General features: G+C 43.0%; 1 protein-coding gene and 1 pseudogene across 1 annotated transcript in view; both read left to right on the top strand.

The window, feature by feature from the left end:
* Positions 1-13,988, top strand: part of LOC120037101 (nuclear pore complex protein Nup107-like) — a 35,510-nt gene extending 21,522 nt beyond the window's left edge. The window contains exons 20-26 of the mRNA XM_038983277.1: positions 2,757-2,869; positions 3,456-3,558; positions 3,728-3,888; positions 4,008-4,133; positions 4,512-4,625; positions 4,948-5,115; positions 13,752-13,988. Coding sequence (XP_038839205.1) covers positions 2,757-2,869; positions 3,456-3,558; positions 3,728-3,888; positions 4,008-4,133; positions 4,512-4,625; positions 4,948-5,115; positions 13,752-13,859 — 893 coding nt within the window. The 3' untranslated portion in view covers positions 13,860-13,988. The remainder of the gene's footprint in view (positions 1-2,756; positions 2,870-3,455; positions 3,559-3,727; positions 3,889-4,007; positions 4,134-4,511; positions 4,626-4,947; positions 5,116-13,751) is intronic.
* Positions 13,989-14,188: 200 nt separating this feature from the next.
* Positions 14,189-20,817, top strand: LOC120037102 (annotated as a pseudogene).
* The last annotated feature ends 1,683 nt before the right edge of the window (positions 20,818-22,500 follow it).

Raw genomic sequence — 22,500 nt, 5'->3', positions numbered from 1 at the left:
TTATCAAGCTGGACAGAGTGAAGAGACTGTTATCAAGCTGGACAGAGTGAAGAGACTATAAATGACTTATCAAGCTGGACAGAGTGTAGAGACTATAAATGACGTATCTAGCTGGACAGAGTGTAGAGACTATAAATGACTGTTATCAAGCTGGACAGAGTGAAGAGACTATAAATGACTGTTATCAAGCTGGTCAGAGTGAAGAGACTATAAATGACTTATCAAGCTGGACAGAGTGTAGAGACTATAAATGACGTATCTAGCTGGACAGAGTGTAGAGACTATAAATGACTGTTATCAAGCTGGACAGAGTGAAGAGACTATAAATGACTGTTATCAAGCTGGACAGAGTGAAGAGACTATAAATGACTGTTATCAAGCTGGACAGAGTGAAGAGACTATAAATGACTGTTATCTAGCTGGACAGAGTGAAGAGACTATAAATGACTGTTATCAAGCTGGACAGAGTGAAGAGACTATAAATGACTGTTATCTAGCTGGACAGAGTGTAGAGACAATAAATGACTGTTATCAAGCTGGACAGAGTGAAGAGACTGTTATCAAGCTGGACAGAGTGAAGAGACTATAAATGACTTATCAAGCTGGACAGAGTGTAGAGACTATAAATGACGTATCTAGCTGGACAGAGTGTAGAGACTATAAATGACTGTTATCAAGCTGGACAGAGTGAAGAGACTATAAATGACTGTTATCAAGCTGGTCAGAGTGAAGAGACTATAAATGACTTATCAAGCTGGACAGAGTGTAGAGACTATAAATGACGTATCTAGCTGGACAGAGTGTAGAGACTATAAATGACTGTTATCAAGCTGGACAGAGTGAAGAGACTATAAATGACTGTTATCAAGCTGGACAGAGTGAAGAGACTATAAATGACTGTTATCAAGCTGGACAGAGTGAAGAGACTATAAATGACTGTTATCAAGCTGGACAGAGTGTAGAGACTATAAATGACTGTTATCAAGCTGGACAGAGTGAAGAGACTGTTATCAAGCTGGACAGAGTGAAGAGACTATAAATGACTTATCAAGCTGGACAGAGTGTAGAGACTATAAATGACGTATCTAGCTGGACAGAGTGTAGAGACTATAAATGACTGTTATCAAGCTGGACAGAGTGAAGAGACTATAAATGACTGTTATCAAGCTGGACAGAGTGAAGAGACTATAAATGACTGTTATCAAGCTGGACAGAGTGAAGAGACTATAAATGACTGTTATCTAGCTGGACAGAGAGAAGAGACTATAAATGACTTATCAAGCTGGTCAGAGTGAAGAGACTATAAATGACTGTTATCTAGCTGGACAGAGAGAAGAGACTGTAAATGACTGTTATCAAGCTGGTCAGAGTGTAGAGACTGTAAATGACTGTTATCAAGCTGGACAGAGTGAAGAGACTATAAATGACTTATCAAGCTGGACAGAGTGAAGAGACTATAAATGACGTATCTAGCTGGACAGAGTGTAGAGACTATAAATGACGTATCTAGCTGGACAGAGTGTAGAGACTATAAATGACGTATCTAGCTGGACAGAGTGTAGAGACTATAAATGACTGTTATCAAGCTGGACAGAGTGAAGAGACTGTTATCTAGCTGGACAGAGTGTAGAGACTATAAATGACTGTTATCAAGCTGGACAGAGTGAAGAGACTGTTATCTAGCTGGACAGAGTGTAGAGACTATAAATGACTGTTATCAAGCTGGACAGAGTGAAGAGACTATAAATGACTGTTATCAAGCTGGACAGAGTGAAGAGACTGTAAATGACTGTTATCAAGCTGGACAGAGTGAAGAGACTATAAATGACTGTTATCTAGCTGGTCAGAGTGAAGAGACTATAAATGACTGTTATCAAGCTGGTCAGAGTGAAGAGACTGTAAATGACTGTTATCTAGCTGGACAGAGTGAAGAGACTGTTATCTAGCTGGACAGAGTGTAGAGACTATAAATGACTGTTATCCATCCCCAAAAAACATTAAAAAACAAAACCACATGATAAATACTCAAAGCTTCAGCGAGGATTGAATGGGCCGGTGGGCCAGATGTTTGACAACCTCTTGGTGTGAAGCTACAGAGTCACACGGTCGTACATACCTCTGAGATTCTACAGCCGCCAATTCAATGAGGTTTGTAAATATATTAAAATAGGCCATGCAGACTTTCTCTTTTCTGCAGCTATGGACTGTAGGAAGGTGGAAAAACCAAGGTCTGTTAAAGCTGCAATATGTCACTTTTTGGGGGTGACCCGACCAAATTCACATAAGGAGTTATAGATCTGTAATTCTCATTGAAAGCGAGCCTAAGAAGCGGTAGATCTGTTCTATTTCTATGCTTCCCGTTCTTAAGTTTAGTTTTTTTCATCTTTAGGTGTTGTGCACCAGTTTCAAACAGCTGAAAACACAATATTTTTTGGTTATTGATCATATATTTCAGTGGTTTAGATGGTACAATGATTCTCTACAGTATACTTGCTTATTTTGTCATAGTTCACCTCATTTCAGTTTATATTTGAATTTTAGCAACCAGGAAATGGTGGAGCATATTGCACATTTAAAGGTCCAGGTTTCTAACTGTCCTGTCGTGTTGTGGTAAGGATGTGGCAGCAGTCTATTAAAGGTACAGGTGTTGTGTTGTGGTCTGGACGTGGCAGCAGTCTATTAAAGGTACAGGTGTTGTGTTGTGGTCTGGACGTGGCAGCAGTCTATTAAAGGTACAGGTGTTGTGTTGTGGTCAGGTCTGGACGTGGCAGCGGTCACTAAGATGGTGGTGGAGAACATCAGAGAGAGAGACACTGAGGAGTTCGCTCATCATGACCTCACCCCTGCACTGGACACCGGCACCTCAGAGGTATGAAACACACACACACTGGACACCGTCACCTCAGCGGTATGAAACACACACACACTGGACACCATTACCTCAGCGGTATGAAACACACACACACTGGACACCGTCACCTCAGCGGTATGAAACACACACACACTGGACACCGTCACCTCAGCGGTATGAAACACACACACACTGGACACCGTCACCTCAGCGGTATGAAACACACACACACTGGACACCGTCACCTCAGCGGTATGAAACACACACACACTGGACACCGTCACCTCAGCGGTATGAAACACACACACACTGGACACCGGCACCTCAGCGGTATGAAACACACACACACTGGACACCGTCACCTCAGCGGTATGAAACACACACACACTGGACACCGTCACCTCAGCGGTATGAAACACACACACACTGGACACCGTCACCTCAGCGGTATGAAACACACACACACTGGACACCGTCACCTCAGCGGTATGAAACACACACTGGACACCGTCACCTCAGCGGTATGAAACACACACACTGGACACCGTCACCTCAGCAGTACGAAGGACACCATGTGGTCATGTTAACCCTGTATCCCCCCCAGGAGGACCAGAGGAAGATCGATGTGATTGATTGGCTGGTGTTTGACCCCGCCCAGAGAGCTGAGGCCCTGAAACAGAGCAACGCCATCATGAGGAGGTTCCTGGGTACGTTACACACAAGGTTCTGAAACCGATCACTGCTTCCTGTGTTGAGAGTTGTTCTCCCATACTACCAACTTATCCCCACACATTAACATTGTATTGGCTGTCCTGCTTTTCCAACCACGCTGTTGATCCAGTGTTCTGTCTCTCTCCTCTCTGTCATCTCCTCCAGCCTGTAAGAAACACCATGCAGCGAAGGTGGTGTTCAGTAAGGTCCCAGAGGACTCCATGAGGGAGATATACCGCCAGTGGGAGGAGCTAGGCCTGGACACGCCCCTTCCCGCGGAGGATGAGAACGCCATCAGGGAACACCTGTGCGTCCGCGCTTACCTGGTGAGGGGACAAGCTCTCGCAGCGCTGTGATTGGCTCGACTGGTTATTGAGTGTTTTTAGAGAGGTCTCCTGTAGTTGTATAAGTGGTGTGTCTCTCTCTCTCTCTCCCCCCCCCCCAGGAAGCTCATGAGGCGTTTAATGAGTGGTTCCATCACATGAACTCCCCCCCTCAGAAGCCCAGCCTGCCGGCCCAGGCCAAGTTCACTGCGAAGGTGGCCTACGAGATGAAGGAGAACGAGTACCAGGTACACAATACACCCTATATAGTGCACCATAGATATTCCCTATATAGTGCACCATAGATACACCCTATTCCCTATATAGTGCACCATAGATACACCCTATTCCCTATATAGTGCACCATAGGGTTATGGTTAAAACTAGTGCACTCTCTAGGAGGCTCAGGTCAAAATGAGTTTACTATGTAGGGGATAGGGTACCAGGTACACTCTGATCCTAGATCAGTCTCTGTGTTATGGGTGAACTGGTGAGGAGTTTATTTTGTTTGGTGTAGCTGTTCCTGGATCAGATGAAGAACGCCAATGCCAACAATGCTATTATTTAGCGTAATTGACAACAAAAAAAAAGTAAAAAAGGTGTGTAAAGTGTTTACTCTCCTGTAGCTGGAACATGACAGCTGGACCGGCCGTCTGGAGGCTCTGACTGAAGACGTGAAGGAGAGAATCTATAACGTCCTGCTGTTTGTGGACGGGGGCTGGATGGTCGACGTCAGAGAGGTCTGTCTGACTATTAATGGTAGTAATTGCCAGTTGGTGGTATGAGGAGGGCTCAGCGCTAGGTTAGCAGCCTGTATAAGCGCTCTGTCTCCAGTACTACTGTTTACATTTACATTTACATTTAAGTCATTTAGCAGACGCTCTTATCCAGAGCGACTTACAAGTACATACATTCATTTTTTTTTTTTTTTTTGTACTGGCCCCCCGTGGGAATCGAACCCACAACCCTGGCGTTGCAAGCGCCATGCTCTACCAACTGAGCCACACGGGGCACTGTTCTTTCTAGGTACAGGTTACTTCTACCACTGTGGTTGTATTCCAGGATACGGAGGAGGACCCGGAGAGAGGTCACCAGATGGTGCTGCTCCGTAGACTCTGTCTGCCCATGATGTCCTTCCTGTTGCAGACGGTCCTGCAGAGAACACAACGTCACCAGGAGAGTCTCAGACTGGCTGATATCATCGCCTCAGACCAACACCGCCTCTACGAGGTCTGTAGTTTACACATGATATTTACACGGTCTGTACTGGAGTTTAGACATGATATTTACATGGTCTGTACTGGAGTTTAGACATGATATTTACATGGTCTGTACTGGAGTTTAGACATGATATTTACATGGTCTGTACTGGAGTTTAGACATGATATTTACACGGTCTGTACTGGAGTTTAGACATGATATTTACATGGTCTGTACTGGAGTTTAGACATGATATTTACATGGTCTGTACTGGAGTTTAGACATGATATTTACATGGTCTGTACTGGAGTTTAGACATGATATTTACATGGTCTGTAGTTTAGACATGATATTTACATGGTCTGTAGTTTAGACATGATATTTACATGGTCTGTACTGTAGTTTACACATGATATTTACATGGTCTGTAGTGTAGTTTAGACATGATATTTTACATGGTCTGTAGTTTAGACATGATATTTTACATGGTCTGTAGTTTAGACATGATATTTTACATGGTCTGTAGTTTAGACATGATATTTACATGGTCTGTACTGTAGTTTAGACATGATATTTACATGGTCTGTACTGTAGTTTAGACATGATATTTACACGGTCTGTAGTTTAGACATGATATTTACACGGTCTGTAGTTTAGACATGATATTTACACGGTCTGTAGTTTAGACATGATATTTACACGGTCTGTAGTTTAGACATGATATTTACACGGTCTGTAGTTTAGACATGATATTTACACGGTCTGTAGTTTAGACATGATATTTACACGGTCTGTAGTTTAGACATGATATTTACACGGTCTGTAGTTTAGACATGATATTTACACGGTCTGTAGTTTAGACATGATATTTACACGGTCTGTAGTTTAGACATGATATTTACACGGTCTGTAGTTTAGACATGATATTTACACGGTCTGTAGTTTAGACATGATATTTACACGGTCTGTAGTTTAGACATGATATTTACACGGTCTGTAGTTTAGACATGATATTTACACGGTCTGTAGTTTAGACATGATATTTACACGGTCTGTAGTTTAGACATGATATTTACACGGTCTGTAGTTTAGACATGATATTTACACGGTCTGTAGTTTAGACATGATATTTACACGGTCTGTAGTTTAGACATGATATTTACACGGTCTGTAGTTTAGACATGATATTTACACGGTCTGTAGTTTAGACATGATATTTACACGGTCTGTAGTTTAGACATGATATTTACACGGTCTGTAGTTTAGACATGATATTTACACGGTCTGTAGTTTAGACATGATATTTACACGGTCTGTAGTTTAGACATGATATTTACACGGTCTGTAGTTTAGACATGATATTTACACGGTCTGTAGTTTAGACATGATATTTACACGGTCTGTAGTTTAGACATGATATTTACACGGTCTGTAGTTTAGACATGATATTTACACGGTCTGTAGTTTAGACATGATATTTACACGGTCTGTAGTTTAGACATGATATTTACACGGTCTGTAGTTTAGACATGATATTTACACGGTCTGTAGTTTAGACATGATATTTACACGGTCTGTAGTTTAGACATGATATTTACACGGTCTGTAGTTTAGACATGATATTTACACGGTCTGTAGTTTAGACATGATATTTACACGGTCTGTAGTTTAGACATGATATTTACACGGTCTGTAGTTTAGACATGATATTTACACGGTCTGTAGTTTAGACATGATATTTACACGGTCTGTAGTTTAGACATGATATTTACACGGTCTGTAGTTTAGACATGATATTTACACGGTCTGTAGTTTAGACATGATATTTACACGGTCTGTAGTTAGACATGATATTTACACGGTCTGTAGTTTAGACATGATATTTACACGGTCTGTAGTTTAGACATGATATTTACACGGTCTGTAGTTTAGACATGATATTTACACGGTCTGTAGTTTAGACATGATATTTACACGGTCTGTAGTTTAGACATGATATTTACACGGTCTGTAGTTTAGACATGATATTTACACGGTCTGTAGTTTAGACATGATATTTACACGGTCTGTAGTTTAGACATGATATTTACACGGTCTGTAGTTTAGACATGATATTTACACGGTCTGTAGTTTAGACATGATATTTACACGGTCTGTAGTTTAGACATGATATTTACACGGTCTGTAGTTTAGACATGATATTTACACGGTCTGTAGTTAGACATGATATTTACACGGTCTGTAGTTTAGACATGATATTTACACGGTCTGTAGTTTAGACATGATATTTACACGGTCTGTAGTTTAGACATGATATTTACACGGTCTGTAGTTTAGACATGATATTTACACGGTCTGTAGTTTAGACATGATATTTACACGGTCTGTAGTTTAGACATGATATTTACACGGTCTGTAGTTTAGACATGATATTTACACGGTCTGTAGTTTAGACATGATATTTACACGGTCTGGAGTTTAGACATGATATTTACACGGTCTGGAGTTTAGACATGATATTTACACGGTCTGGAGTTTAGACATGATATTTACACGGTCTGGAGTTTAGACATGATATTTACACGGTCTGGAGTTTAGACATGATATTTACACGGTCTGGAGTTTAGACATGATATTTACACGGTCTGGAGTTTAGACATGATATTTACACGGTCTGGAGTTTAGACATGATATTTACACGGTCTGGAGTTTAGACATGATATTTACACGGTCTGGAGTTTAGACATGATATTTACACGGTCTGGAGTTTAGACGTCTTTTTTTGTCCTCGTATTGTCGTGTCCTGTATACATATATATTTACACCTTTCTTCGCATATCTTTATATATTTTATTATCCAAGAACTCAACTACAAAAGCTTTCCTGCAACCCGCCTCACCAATTACAAAAAAAAGTATTATTTACCTCAAATCTGAAAATCCACAGTGGTAGCTAGCCAGAGGCTAACCAGAAGCCGGCCGAAACTAGCCAGAAGCTAGCCGGAAGCTACCCAGAAGCTAACTAGAAGCTAGCCAGTAGCTGATCTGAAGCTGCCCAGAAGTTAGCCGGTTTGCTGGCTAGCGTTGGTGTTTCAGCTGCCCACGTTGTGGTCTTCAGCTATTCCTTCAGCTCGATAATCTATTGACACTTTTGTGCAACGCGACTCGGACCGGAGCATACCGGGCCTATTTTTCTCAGTGTCCCCGGATTTCAGCCGCAGGCTCTGGACGTTTGCACCTTGATTTCGCAGCTAGCTAGCTGCAAACCGTGTGACTATTGGCTTACGTCGATCCCGGAGCAAACTTAAATTATTCCGAAGCTAGCCAGCTGAGGAGTTCCATCAGCCATTCCTGGGCTACAGTCACCTATCCGGACCAGTTTTTTTTTTGTTGTTGTTGTTGTTGTTGCTGCAGATGCGGAGCCCCATCGGGCCTTCACGACTGACTGCCGACATTATCTGCCCGAGGGAGTTATCCAACTGGCACCTCCGTCGCAACGTTACCTGAACGCTCATCTGGGGCCCGCTAATCGTTAGCTGTCTTATCGGCTGCTATCTGAATAAGTATATCGGACAATTTTTCTTGGGTCACTATATCTATTTTGCCAATTGGATTGATCCCCTCTACTACACGGAACCCCACTAATCTACCGACGGAAACGCACGAGGTGTCTAAAAAAAATAAAAAATAAATAGACTTCCATCCTATGCTATCTTGCTACCGATAGCCATCTACCCGGCCAGCTGTCTGGATCGCCGTGACCCCAACCAACCTCTACTCACTGGACCCTTATGATCACTCGATTAAGCATGCCTCTCCTTAATGTAAATATGCCTTGTCCATTGCTGTTCTGTTTAGTGTTTATTGGCTTATTTCACTGTAGAGCCTCTAGCCCTGTTCACTATACCATATCCAACCTTTCAGTTCCACCACCCACATATGCGATGACATCACCTGGTTTCAATGATGTTTCTAGAGACAATATCTCTCTCATCATCACTCAATACCTAGGTTTACCTCCACTGTATTCACATCCTGCCATACCTTTGTCTGTACATTATTCCTTGAAGCTATTTTATCGCCCCCAGAAACTTCCTTTTACTCTCTGTTCTAGACGTTCTAGACGACCAATTCTCATAGCTTTTAGCCGTACCCTTATCCTACTCCTCCTCTGTTCCTCTGGTGATGTAGAGGTGAACCCAGGCCCTGCAGTACCTAGCTCCACTCCTATTCCCCAGGCGGTCTCTTTTGATGACTTCTGTAACCGTAATAGCCTTGGTTTCATGCATGTTAACATTAGAAGCCTCCTCCCTAAGTTTGTTTTGTTCACTGCTTTAGCACACTCTGCCAACCCGGATGTTTTAGCCGTGTCTGAATCCTGGCTTAGGAAGACCACCAAAAATTCTGACATTTTCATCCCTAATTACAACATTTTCAGACAAGATAGAACGGCCAAAGGGGGCGGTGTTGCAATCTACTGCAAAGATTGCCTGCAGAGTTCTGTTTTACTATCCAGGTCTGTTCCCAAACAATTTGAACTTCTACTTTTAAAAATCCACCTCTCTAAAAACAAGTCTCTCACCGTTGCCGCCTGCTATAGACCACCCTCTGCCCCCAGCTGTGCTCTGGACACCATATGTGAACTGATTGCCCCCCATCTATCTTCAGAGCTCGTGCTGCTAGGCGACCTAAATTGGAACATGCTTAACACCCCAGCCATCCTACAATCTAAGCTTGATGCCCTCAATCTCACACAAATTATCAATGAACCTACCAGGTACCACCCCAATTCCGTAAACACGGGTACCCTCATAGATATCATCCTAACCAACTTGCCCTCCAAATACACCTCTGCTGTTTTCAACCAAGATCTCAGCGATCACTGCCTCATTGCCTGCATCCGTAATGGGTCAGCGGTCAAACTACCTCCACTCATCACTGTCAAACGCTCCCTGAAACACTTCAGCGAGCAGGCCTTTCTAATCGACCTGGCCGAGGTATCCTGGAAGGATATTGATCTTATCCCGTCAGTAGAGGATGCCTGGATATTTTTTTTAAATGCCTTCCTCACCATCTTGAATAAGCATGCCCCATTCAAGAAATTTAGAACCAGGAACAGATATAGCCCTTGGTTCTCTCCTGACCTGACTGCCCTTAACCAACAGAAAAACATCCTATGGCGTTCTGCATTAGCATCGAACAGCCCCCGTGATATGCAACTTTTCAGGGAAGCTAGGAACCAATATACACAGGCAGTTAGAAAAGCCAAGGCTAGCTTTTTCAAGCAGAAATTTGCTTCCTGCAACACAAACTCAAAAAAGTTCTGGGACACTGTAAAGTCCATGGAGAATAAGAACACCTCCTCCCAGCTTCCAACTGCACTGAAGATAGGAAACACTGTCACCACCGACAAATCCACTATAATTGAGAATTTCAATAAGCATTTTTCTACGGCTGGTCATGCTTTCCACCTGGCTACCCCTACCCCGGTCAACAGCACTGCACCCCCCACAGCAACTCGCCCAAGCCTTCCCCATTTCTCTTTCTCCCAAATACAGTCAGCTGATGTTCTGAAAGAGCTGCAAAATCTGGACCCTTACAAATCAGCCGGGCTAGATAATCTGGACCCTTTCTTTCTAAAACTATCTGCTGAAATTGTTGCCACCCCTATTACTAGCCTTTTCAACCTCTCTTTCGTGTCGTCTGAGATTCCCAAAGATTGGAAAGCAGCTGCGGTTATCCCCCTCTTCAAAGGGGGGGACACTCTTAACCCAAACAGCTACAGACCCATATCTATCCTACCCTGCCTTTCTAAGGTCTTCGAAAGCCAAGTTAACAAACAGATTACCGACCATTTCGAATCCCACCATACCTTCTCCGCTATGCAATCTGGTTTCAGAGCTGGTCATGGGTGCACCTCAGCCACGCTCAAGGTCATAAACGATATCTTAACCGCCATCGATAGGAAACAATACTGTGCAGCCGTATTCATTGACCTGGCCAAGGCTTTTGACTCTGTCAATCACCACATCCTCATCGGCAGACTTGACAGCCTTGGTTTCTCTAATGATTGCCTCGCCTGGTTCACCAACTACTTCTCTGATCGAGTTCAGTGTGTCAAATCGGAGGGTCTGTTGTCCGGGCCTCTGGCAGTCTCTATGGGGGTGCCACAGGGTTCAATTCTTGGACCGACTCTCTTCTCTGTATACATCAATGATGTCGCTCTTGCTGCTGGTGAGTCTCTGATCCACCTCTACGCAGACGACACTATTCTGTATACTTTCTGGCCCTTCTTTTGACACTGTGTTAACAACCCTCCAGGCGAGCTTCAATGCCATACAACTCTCCTTCCGTGGCCTCCAATTGCTCTTAAATACAAGTAAAACTAAATGCATGCTCTTCAACCGATCGCTGCCTGCACCTGCCCGCCTGTCCAACATCACTACTCTAGACGGCTTTGACTTAGAATATGTGGACAACTACAAATACCTAGGTGTCTGGTTAGACTGTAAACTCTCCTTCCAGACTCACATCAAACATCTCCAATCCAAAGTTAAATCTAGAATTGGCTTCCTATTCCGCAACAAAGCATCCTTCACTCATGCTGCCAAACATACCCTTGTAAAACTGACCATCCTACCAATCCTCGACTTCGGTGATGTCATTTACAAAATAGCCTCCAATACCCTACTCAATAAATTGGATGCAGTCTATCACAGTGCCATCCGTTTTGTCACCAAAGCCCCTTACACTACCCACCACTGCGACCTGTACACTCTCGTTGGCTGGCCCTCGCTTCATACTCGTCGCCAAACCCACTGGCTCCAGGTCATCTACAAGACCCTGCTAGGTAAAGTCCCCCCTTATCTCAGCTCGCTGGTCACCATAGCAGCACCTACCTGTAGCACGCGCTCCAGCAGGTATATCTCTCTGGTCACCCCCAAAACCAATTCTTCCTTTGGCCGCCTCTCCTTCCAGTTCTCTGCTGCCAATGACTGGAACGAACTACAAAAATCTCTGAAACTGGAAACACTTATCTCCCTCACTAGCTTTAAGCACCAGCTGTCAGAGCAGCTCATAGATTACTGCACCTGTACATAGCCTATCTATAATTTAGCCCAAACAACTACCTCTTTACCTACTGTATTCATTTATTTATTTTTGCTCCTTTGCACCCCATTATTTCTATCTCTACTTTGTACTTTCTTCCACTGCAAACCAACCATTCCAGTGTTTTTTTTTACTTGCTATATTGTATTTACTTCGCCACCATGGCCTTTTTATATTTTTATTTATTTTTATATATATTTTGTTTGCCTTCACCTCCCTTATCTCACCTCACTTGCTCACATTGTATATAGACTTATTTTTTCACTGTATTATTGTGACTGTATGTTTGTTCTACTCCATGTGTAACTATGTGTTGTTGTATGTATCGAACTGCTTTGCTTTATCTTGGCCAGGTCGCAATTGTAAATGAGCACGTGTTCTCAATTTGCCTACCTGGTTAAATAAAGGTGAAATAAATAAATAAATAAAAAAGACATGATATTTTACATGGTCTGTAGTTTAGACATGATATTTTACATGGTCTGTAGTTTAGACATGATATTTTACATGGTCTGTAGTTTAGACATGATATTTTACATGGTCTGTAGTTTAGACATTATATTTTACATGGTCTGTAGTTTAGACATGATATTTTACATGGTCTGTAGTTTAGACATGATATTTTACATGGTCTGCACTGGAGTCTGACCTGGGCTGAGGGCATCCTCTTCTCTCTCATGTCTCCTTTCCTTCGTCTGCTACAATCTGCAACTACTCTGCTCTGAGGTGCTTCTCAAGTCTACTGTGGTTTTAGGAAACACTATTGACATTCACCTAATAGTCTACTGTGGCTTTAAGGAAACACTATTGACATTGACCTAATAGTCTACTGTGGCTTTAAGGAAACACTATTGACATTCACCTAATAGTCTACTGTGGCTTTAAGGAAGCACTATTGACATTCACCTAATAGTCTACTGTGGCTTTAAGGAAACACTATTGACATTCACCTAATAGTCTACTGTGGCTTTAAGGAAACACTATTGACATTGACCTAATAGTCTACTGTGGCTTTAAGGAAACACTATTGACATTCACCTAATAGTCTACTGTGGCTTTAAGGAAGCACTATTGACATTCACCTAATAGTCTACTGTGGCTTTAAGGAAGCACTATTGACATTCACCTAATAGTCTAGTGTGCCTTCCTCTTCTCCTTCATCTGGCACCTGTCCAGTTCTTTCACATCAGTACTGATGAAGACAATGAGACTAGGAGAGGAGCCCACTTTAGACTATTGGAACGCACCACCAGTCAAGCTGAATCTCTGGGTAGACGGAGGTTGAGTGTGAGCCTGGCCTAACGACTTCAATCAAATGTATTTATAAAGCCCTTCTTACATCAGCTGATGTCACAAAGTGCTGTACAGAAACCCCAGCAGCAATGCAATGCAGGTGTAGAAGCACTTCAACATTGTAGCTCAACACAATATCAACACTATCTTACAGTATCTCTCCCTGTCACTGCGTTGCTTTCTTCTCTTTCCCTCGTCTACTTTCCCATCCTCCTCTTCTTCATTTTGCTAACTATGTTCCCTCTGTCTCTCGCTCTCTTTCAGGTGTTCTCCAAGGATGAGCTGAGGAAGTTCCTTCAGAAGATGAGGGAGTCGTCTCTTCTCTTATTGGATAAGGGTCTGGACCCGCTGGGGTACGAGATCCAACCATAAATACACCCCATCCGGACATTTTGTTTCTCTTTTTTTTTTTATATATTGTTTTTTTTTTGTTGCCAAATTTAAGTAATGGGGTGAATGATTTTCTGCATTTTGTATACAATAAAAGTGACTTGACTGAAATATTGTTTGTCTTTGGGCCATGCACAGGCAGGATGCAAAATACGTATCTGAATCTAGAAGAGTATAAGGAATGTTTGAGACACCACCTTGTATAGGTCGAGAAGAGATGGTTTAGGTTATCGCCTTCGCAACTTTCCAAAGTGTCCACGGGTAGGCGCTGTAGGGCACTGACGTGGCTAGTTCTCTTCGCAGAACACGGAAGTAAAGATCGCATCATCTGACGTCACTGCTCCCGTTAAGTTGCAACCAGGCTCTTTCTCCTGTATGATCCACATGCGATGGAAAAGTATGAAAGCGTTGTGTAACTGTACATGCAGGACCGGAACACTATAGAATGTAATGCCTTTGTATAGGCCCTGTAAATGTTTACGAAAGGGGATGTATGCCCGATCAGTCGGTAGTGTCGAAGCCTGGAGAGAGACCCCCGCAACTTTTCCTGATGTGTGGCAGAGGGTAGACATTTTTGTTGGTGTACATTAGCTACCTAGCTTCATACTATACGGTACTACTGAAACCTGTATGTAGATTTTTACAGGACAGTTCTCAAGACGACCATGGCTAACCGACTGTCGGACCTTTTCTCGAATAGCCGCCTCGTCATTGGATTATTGGCCAATTTGCTATCATCGATATGCATCGTTTTCATCAACAAATGGATCTATGTTCACTATGGCTTCCCAAACATGACACTAACTCTGATCCATTTCGTTGTGACATGGCTTGGACTATGGCTATGCCAGAAGATGGACATATTTGCGCCAAAGAGTCTCCAACCCACCAAAATTATCTGGCTTGCTCTAAGCTTCTGTGGCTTCGTGGCTTTCACCAATCTGTCTTTACAAAACAACACCATCGGCACTTACCAGCTGGCCAAAGTGATGACAACTCCTGTGATCATTGTCATACAGACAATGTACTACAAGAAGACATTCTCCACCAAGATCAAGTTGACTTTGGTAGGTAGGGGGGGGGGTTGCAATGTACAAATGCTGTCTACTACAATGTATCTAGCATTCCATACAGAATGGCAGACTGGCATTTATTGAATTTAAAAAATATATATAAAATACTTTTCTAATTGTACAAACATACCGAAGTTGAATTATACACAACCAAGCACACAAGTTTAAAGAAAAACAAAATTTTACAAACAGGTCTTATATACAGTAAATTATGCGTATCCTGTATGTTTCAAATGTAGTGAGTTTCAGTTATTTTTAACTCTTAATGATTGCAACAACAACAAAGATCAAGCTCTCGTTCAAAAAATAAATAAATGAGGAATAGTAGCCTTCATTAATCTGCATTTGTGTATAAAGAATTTCAATAATACAATTAAATTATTGACCAGGAAATTGAATTCATTATCATCTTGGAATAAACCGAAATTTGATGTCATTGTATGTGAAATTGGCAATATTAACATTGTTTGAAAATAATAAATCCTATAACTCCACCCAGAAAGTGGTAAAATAATCACAGCAAAATTAAATTATATTCGTAGTTCCAATGCCATGCCCACAAAATGTACAGTGATTACGCTCTACATTGAATCAAGATGACTCATGTAGCTTTGCAGAGTGGTCACTAGCTGGCAAAGTTATAAAATCTCTCTGTCCAGTATGAAGGACGTTAGAGGTACTTTCACGAGCAGATATCCATAGACTTCCAGTCATTGTGCTATCTGCTAGCAGTTACCATACTTCCAGTCCTTGTACTAGCATGCTAGCAGATATCCATAGACCTCTAGTCATTGTGCTAACGCTAGTTAGCAACTTCCATCAAACTGCACGCATTGGACATAAATGTTATCCACTAGTTCATCTGACTCTGGGGAAGTAGATAAAGGGCATCATTGACAAAAATCCTGAAGTATCCCTTTAACCAGGGCTCCCGAGTGGCGCAGCGGTCTAAGGCACTGCATCTCAGTGCTATCCAGGCTGTATCACATCCGGCCTTGATTGAGAGTCCCATAGTGCGGCGCACAATTGGCCCAGCATCGTCCGGAGTAGGCCGTATTTGTAAATAAGAATTTGTTCTTAACTGACTTGCCTAGTTAAAATAAAGGTTTTTAAAAATGTTCTTTTTGTTTTCTAACCATCCTAATGCCTAATCCTAACTTTTTATAATGTATTTTTATGGTTACAGTTACAGTAACACTATTTACCTGCTGTGTGTTCCTGTGTGTCTGTCTACTAGGTGCCCATAACGTTAGGTGATGTGTGTCTGTCTACTAGGTGCCCATAACGTTAGGTGATGTGTGTCTGTCTACTAGGTGCCCATAACGTTAGGTGATGTGTGTCTGTCTACTAGGTGCCCATAACGTTAGGTGTGATCCTCAACTCCTACTATGATGTGAGATTCAACCTCCTGGGGGTGGTCTTTGCCACACTAGGAGTGTTCGTCACCTCCCTCTATCAGGTGGTAAGTAGTGATGCTTTGAAGTGCACTTGGACCTGGTGAACACTACAGTCTATGGGTGAACCGGTTGTCTTCCAAATGGCACCCTATTCCCTAATGGCCCTGGTCTAAAGTAGTGCACTAGAAAGGGAATAGGGTGCTAGTTGGGATGCAGACAGACTAGAACATGTTAGTGGACTTTCTTGCCTTATTCATACTTCTTATTATCAAGGGTGATTGTACTATTATCTCAGGCTCATTATTGATTGATAATACATATCTCTCCCCCCACCTTCCTCCCTCCCTCTCTCCTCCCACCTCCCTCCATCTCGCTCCCCCTAACCCCCCCCTCCCTTCTCTCCCTCCCTCCCTCCCTCCCTCCCTCCCTCCCTCCCCCCCCTCCCTCCCTCCACTCCCTCTCTCTCTCTTCTCTCTCTCTCCTCCCTCCCTCCCTTACCTCCCTTCCTCCCCACCTCCCTCCCTCCCTCTCCCCACCTCCCTCCCTCTCTTCCCCCACCTTCCCTCCCGCTCTTCCCCCACCCCCCCACCCCCCCAACCTTCCTCCTCCCCACCTCCCTCCCTCTCCACCTCCCTCACCTTCTCCCCCCCACCTCCCTCCCTCTCTCCCCACCTTCCTCCCTCTCTCCCCCCCACCTCCCTCTATCTTCAGTGGGTAGGTGTGAAACAGCATGAGCTCCCAGGTCAACCTCCCCATGCAGCTACTCTACTACCAGGCCCCCATGTCCTCTGCCTTCCTCCTCTCCCTCGTGCCCTTCTTCGAACTCTCTCTGGGGAGAGGGGGCATCTCTCGGACCCTGGTCCCTTCCCAGCACTGGTAAGAGACAGAGGGGGGGGGGGGGGGGGGGGGATCACCAATCAGTTAGCTAATAGATCAGTACACCTAATCAGATCTCAGCGTTGACTCTGTCACTGAGTTATTCTACCGTTTCCCTCTCGCTCTCTGAGGACACACAGGGAAACATACATTTTGGAAGAAACTCAGCATTGTGAGTCTGTTCAGAACTCGATGAATGGCCATGGCCTTGGTTGGTTCAGGGATGGGGAAGTTTGTAATCCCACTACCTATCTCATACTGCATGACTGGGGTAAGAGACTTTAAGACCAGGCCTAAGCAGATGGGCCAAAGAAACGATCAGTTCTTTTGCATGCAAGGTTAGAAGTGGGGGGGGGGACTTTGGGGGAATTCCTGGCTTAGCCTAAATATTCAAATAGTCTATTTTGTTAATGTAAATTATTTTGAGAGAAGGTGTTTCATACTTTCAGTTTGTCTTCAGAATGAGTGAGAGACTACATCCTGTGATGGATTACTCTAATAAGAGAGTCACTGAAGGCACACAAGCACTAGTCCTCTATGAACATGTCAAAGCATGTCAGCTGTGTGTGGCCTGTAGTCTGCCCAGCAACCAAACCCTGCCACTCGGCGCTCACTTCAACACCGTTGTTCTGACCCCTAAGGTCGACAAGCCTCCACTTCCACCCCCTTGATGATAGACAAGTAATAACAAACAGTGGTAAAATACTGATGTTGCTAATTCTGCTAACATGCTACTGTGCTGTTGTTACCTTCAGGCTATGGTGATGCTAACATGTTGTATCTCTCCCTTCAGGCCATGGTGATGCTAACATGTTGTATCTCTCCCTTCAGGCCATGGTGATGCTAACATGTTGTATCTCTCCCTTCAGACCATGGTAATGCTAACATGTTGTATCTCTACCTTCAGACCATGGTGATGCTAACATGTTGTATCTCTACCTTCAGACCATGGTGATGCTAACATGTTGTGTATCTATCTTCAGGCCATGGTGATGCTAACATGCTGTGTATTTACCTTCAGACCATGGTGATGCTAACATGTTGTATCTCTCCCTTCAGACCATGGTGATGCTAACATGTTGTGTATCTATCTTCAGACCATGGTGATGCTAACATGTTGTATCTCTCCCTTCAGACCATGGTGATGCTAACATGTTGTATCTCTCCCTTCAGACCATGGTGATGCTAACATGTTGTGTATCTATCTTCAGGCCATGGTGATGCTAACATGTTGTATCTCTACCTTCAGACCATGGTGATGCTAACATGTTGTGTATCTATCTTCAGACCATGGTGATGCTAACATGCTGTGTATTTACCTTCAGACCATGGTGATGCTAACATGTTGGTATCTATCTTCAGACCATGGTGATGCTAACATGCTGTGTATTTACCTTCAGACCATGGTGATGCTAACATGCTGTGTATTTACCTTCAGACCATGGTGATGCTAACATGTTGTATCTCTCCCTTCAGACCATGGTGATGCTAACATGTTGTGTATCTATCTCAGGCCATGGTGATGCTAACATTGTTGTATCTCTCCCTTCAGACCCTGGTGATGCTAAACATGTTGTATCTCTTCCCGTTCAGACCCATTGGGTGATGCTAACATGTTGTGTATCTATCTTCAGGGCCCATGGTGATATGCTAACATGTTGTATCTCTACCTTCAGACCACTGGTGATGCTAACATGTTGTATCTCTCCCTTCAGACCATGGTGAGCTAACATGTTGTATTCTCTCCCTTCAGACCATGTGGATGAATGGAACATGTTGTATCTCTACCTTCAGACCATGGTGATGCTTAACATGTTGTATCTCTACCTTCAGACCATGGTGATGCTAACATGTTGTATCTCTCCCTTCAGCACCATGGTGATGCTAACATGTTGTATCTCTACCTTCAGCACCATGGTGATGCTAACAATGTTGTTATCTCTACCTTCAGACCATGGTGATGCTAAACATGTTGTGTATCTATCTTCAGACCATGGTGATGCTAAACATGTTGTATCTCTACCTTCAGACCACTGGTGATGCTAACATGTTGTATCTCTACCTTCAGACCATGGTGATGCTAACATGTTGTGTTATCTCACTTCAGGCCATGGTGATGCTAACATGCTGTGTATTTACCTTCAGACCATGGTGGATGCTAACATGCTGTGTAATTTACCTTTCAGACCATGGGTGATGCTAACATGCTGTGTATTTTACCTTCAGACCATGGTGTGATGCTAACATGTTGTTATCTCTACCTTCAGACCATGGTGATGCCTAACATGTTGTGTATCTATCTTCAGGCCATGGTGATGCTAACATGTTGTGTATCTATCTTCAGACCATGGTGATGCTAACATGTTGTATCTCTCCCTTCAGGCCATGGTGATGCTAACATGCTGTGTATTTACCTTCAGTCACTTCAGACCATGGTGATGCTAACATGCTGTGTATTTACCTTCAGACCATGGTGATGCTAACATGTTGTATCTCTCCCTTCAGGCCATGGTGATGCTATCTGGCCTCATAGCCTTCCTAGTCAACCTGTCAATCTACTGGATCATAGGGAACACCTCTGCTGTCACGTATCCTTTTGTTCTGGCTGGAGGTCAAGGGTCAACCAATAGTACTGTCTCAAAATGTCAATTAATCTGTCCTTGATTCCTCACATCCTCTCTCCTTCTCAAAACTCATTGAAGAATAAGGTCAGAGTGGAGGGACCTTTGACCTTCTCCTCCAATATTGTTGATAAGGAGGCGGAGATATGATATGAGGAATCACCATGACAACTAGTATAAACTCTGGGGTCAATATTACAAAGGTGTGTATGTGATAAATTTCAAATTCACTGTGTGCTCTTTTTTAATTTGACCTTAACCGTGAACTCCTACAGCTACAACATGTTTGGCCACTTCAAGTTCTGCATCACCTGTTGGGGGGCTATGTTCTCTTCCAGGACCCTCTGTCTCTAAACCAGGGCCTGGGCATCCTCTTACCCTCGCTGGCATCCTCTCCTACACCCACTTCAAGCTGGCAGAGCAGGAGGAGGCAAAAGCAAACTGGTCCAGAGGCCATGATAGGCCCACCGGAGTGCCAATCCATAGAGGCTGCTGCTCTCATTGGTTGCTCGACAACTCACTGGTTCCCTAGGACTGCTTGAGGGAAGGGCCAGGTTGGAATCATAGAACTAGAGGTTGGAATCATAGAACTAGAGGTTGGAATCATAGAACTAGAATTCTATAGTTGGAATGTGATTGTTGAGTGAAAGGGGAACTGGCCAAACAGTGAGATAAAGGGAGATAGTTCTGGCAGGGAACACTAATGATCATGTTTTGTAAGATAATGATGACGATGATAATACACTGCTAAAGAAGTGGAATGTATAGTGTATTGGAAGATGTGGGAGCTCAGTATTTACATTGTTTTTGCATTACTCAAGATGCTGTCTTATATTTCAGTATTTTTGCCGGTACGATCAAACAGAGGACAACTTGCTCTTTAACAATTTCCAAATGCTGAAGATACTTTTGCATTATTTAATGATTTTCTTTTTTCATACTGTGATCTTCAATAAATTGTATTTTATTGATAGTTTTTGTGTCATTTAGGAAGCTTGGGGAAGTGACCTGAACCTGCCACAGAGCATGATGAGAGGCCCATTGACAGCTGTATGAATGCAGGTTAGGTTACCACTCATTGTGGGCGTAGAGAAAAGGACTCTGTTTTCATAGTGCTGCTCACAACCTATTTATGTCAACGGTTACTGAAGTGAAAAGTAATGCATATCTCAAATACTTTCTAAGTACAGATTGTTTCATGGGAAAAGGACTAAATCACATTCTTTGTTGAACACTGATTACTGCTGGGACAGTCCTGAGAAACAGGAGTACATACAGCTTTTAATTTTTATTTATTTCACCTTTATTTAACCAGGTTAGGCTAGTTGAGAACAAGTTCTCATTTGCACCTGCGACCTCGCCAAGATAAAGCATAGCAATTCGACACATACAACAACACAGAGTTACACATGGGCTTGCCCTTTACAAGTTAGTCAACATGGTATCATACAGGGCTGGAATAAGAGTTGGGTCATATTCATTAGTGCACACTGTAGCAAAAACGTTTTCAACAGAAAACCAAAACAGGCGTTTCTTACTGGACAAGTTAAGTTATTCCTTACCTGTTTCAGTCTGTTTTCTAATGTTTGGCATCTAGTGAATACGAACCTGCGATGGGAGGTGGTGTGGACGAGAAAAATCTAGGTGGGACTGTGCTACAAGGTACAGGCAGTTCCCTGGTCTCAGAGAGAGGCCTCAGTGTGTTCTGCTGTCTGCTCAGCCTCTCTAGGTTCACAGGCCTGCCATTGTGTACACACCCAACCACCAGAGGCCAACAAAAACACATGAGCCAAATAACAAGGACATATCTGTGGTAGCACAGAACTTCAGTCCCAAACGCCACCCTACTCCCTATATAGTGCACTATCTTTGACAAGAGCCCCATGGGGAAGTAGTACCCTATATAAAGGGAATAGGATGCCATTTGAGAGACGGCTTCCCCTTTCAGTATAAACTGGAACTGAATGGTTACGTGGCTATTTATAACACTTGTTAGCCTATCCTGCTCATTTGCAAAGTCAATGAAGCCGGTGAGAGACTTGTTGTGAGACTGATGAGACAGCATCATGTAAGATTTAGTATTATAGAATTATATCCAGTCGCCAGAGACCCATTAAGTAAATCTAATCACAATGTCAATTACTTTACAAATTCTAACCTCATCCTAATTCGTTGAAGCAAGTGGATAACTTGACTTTAATCACTTAATGCTTTAAGGCTAAATCCAAATGTGTGTTAATGGCCTTTGTCATTCCATTTGTACTAATTAGAAGTTATAAAGGATTAATAACACTTATTGGAGGTTATAAGGCTTAATAACATGCCCTGACATGTTGAGGCTCTGAAAGAACATGTCGTTCTAAAATAACATCTGACTTATGATTTCAGGCCTTCTAGGAAGGAGAGGGGGAGCAGACTGGTAAATATGCCAACGGTACCAGAGACCAACAACTTTCTGCTGATTCAAGGACAAATAGAAGTTTTGATGCACACAGAAGTTATCAACAAAACAGACCATTTATAATGAATCTTCCACTTTTCATTTGTCCATCAATAAACACATTTGTGAAATGATTTAATCCAAATCAAGGAGCCATTTCTGACCAGTAGGCCTTTTCCTTTTTAGAAGTTGTGGTTTGACTTTCATTAATCAAGG

This window comes from Salvelinus namaycush, unplaced genomic scaffold (assembly GCF_016432855.1).
Source record: "Salvelinus namaycush isolate Seneca unplaced genomic scaffold, SaNama_1.0 Scaffold1565, whole genome shotgun sequence".
Classification (NCBI taxonomy): domain Eukaryota; kingdom Metazoa; phylum Chordata; class Actinopteri; order Salmoniformes; family Salmonidae; genus Salvelinus; species Salvelinus namaycush.
This window is presented reverse-complemented; position numbering and strand designations above follow the sequence as displayed.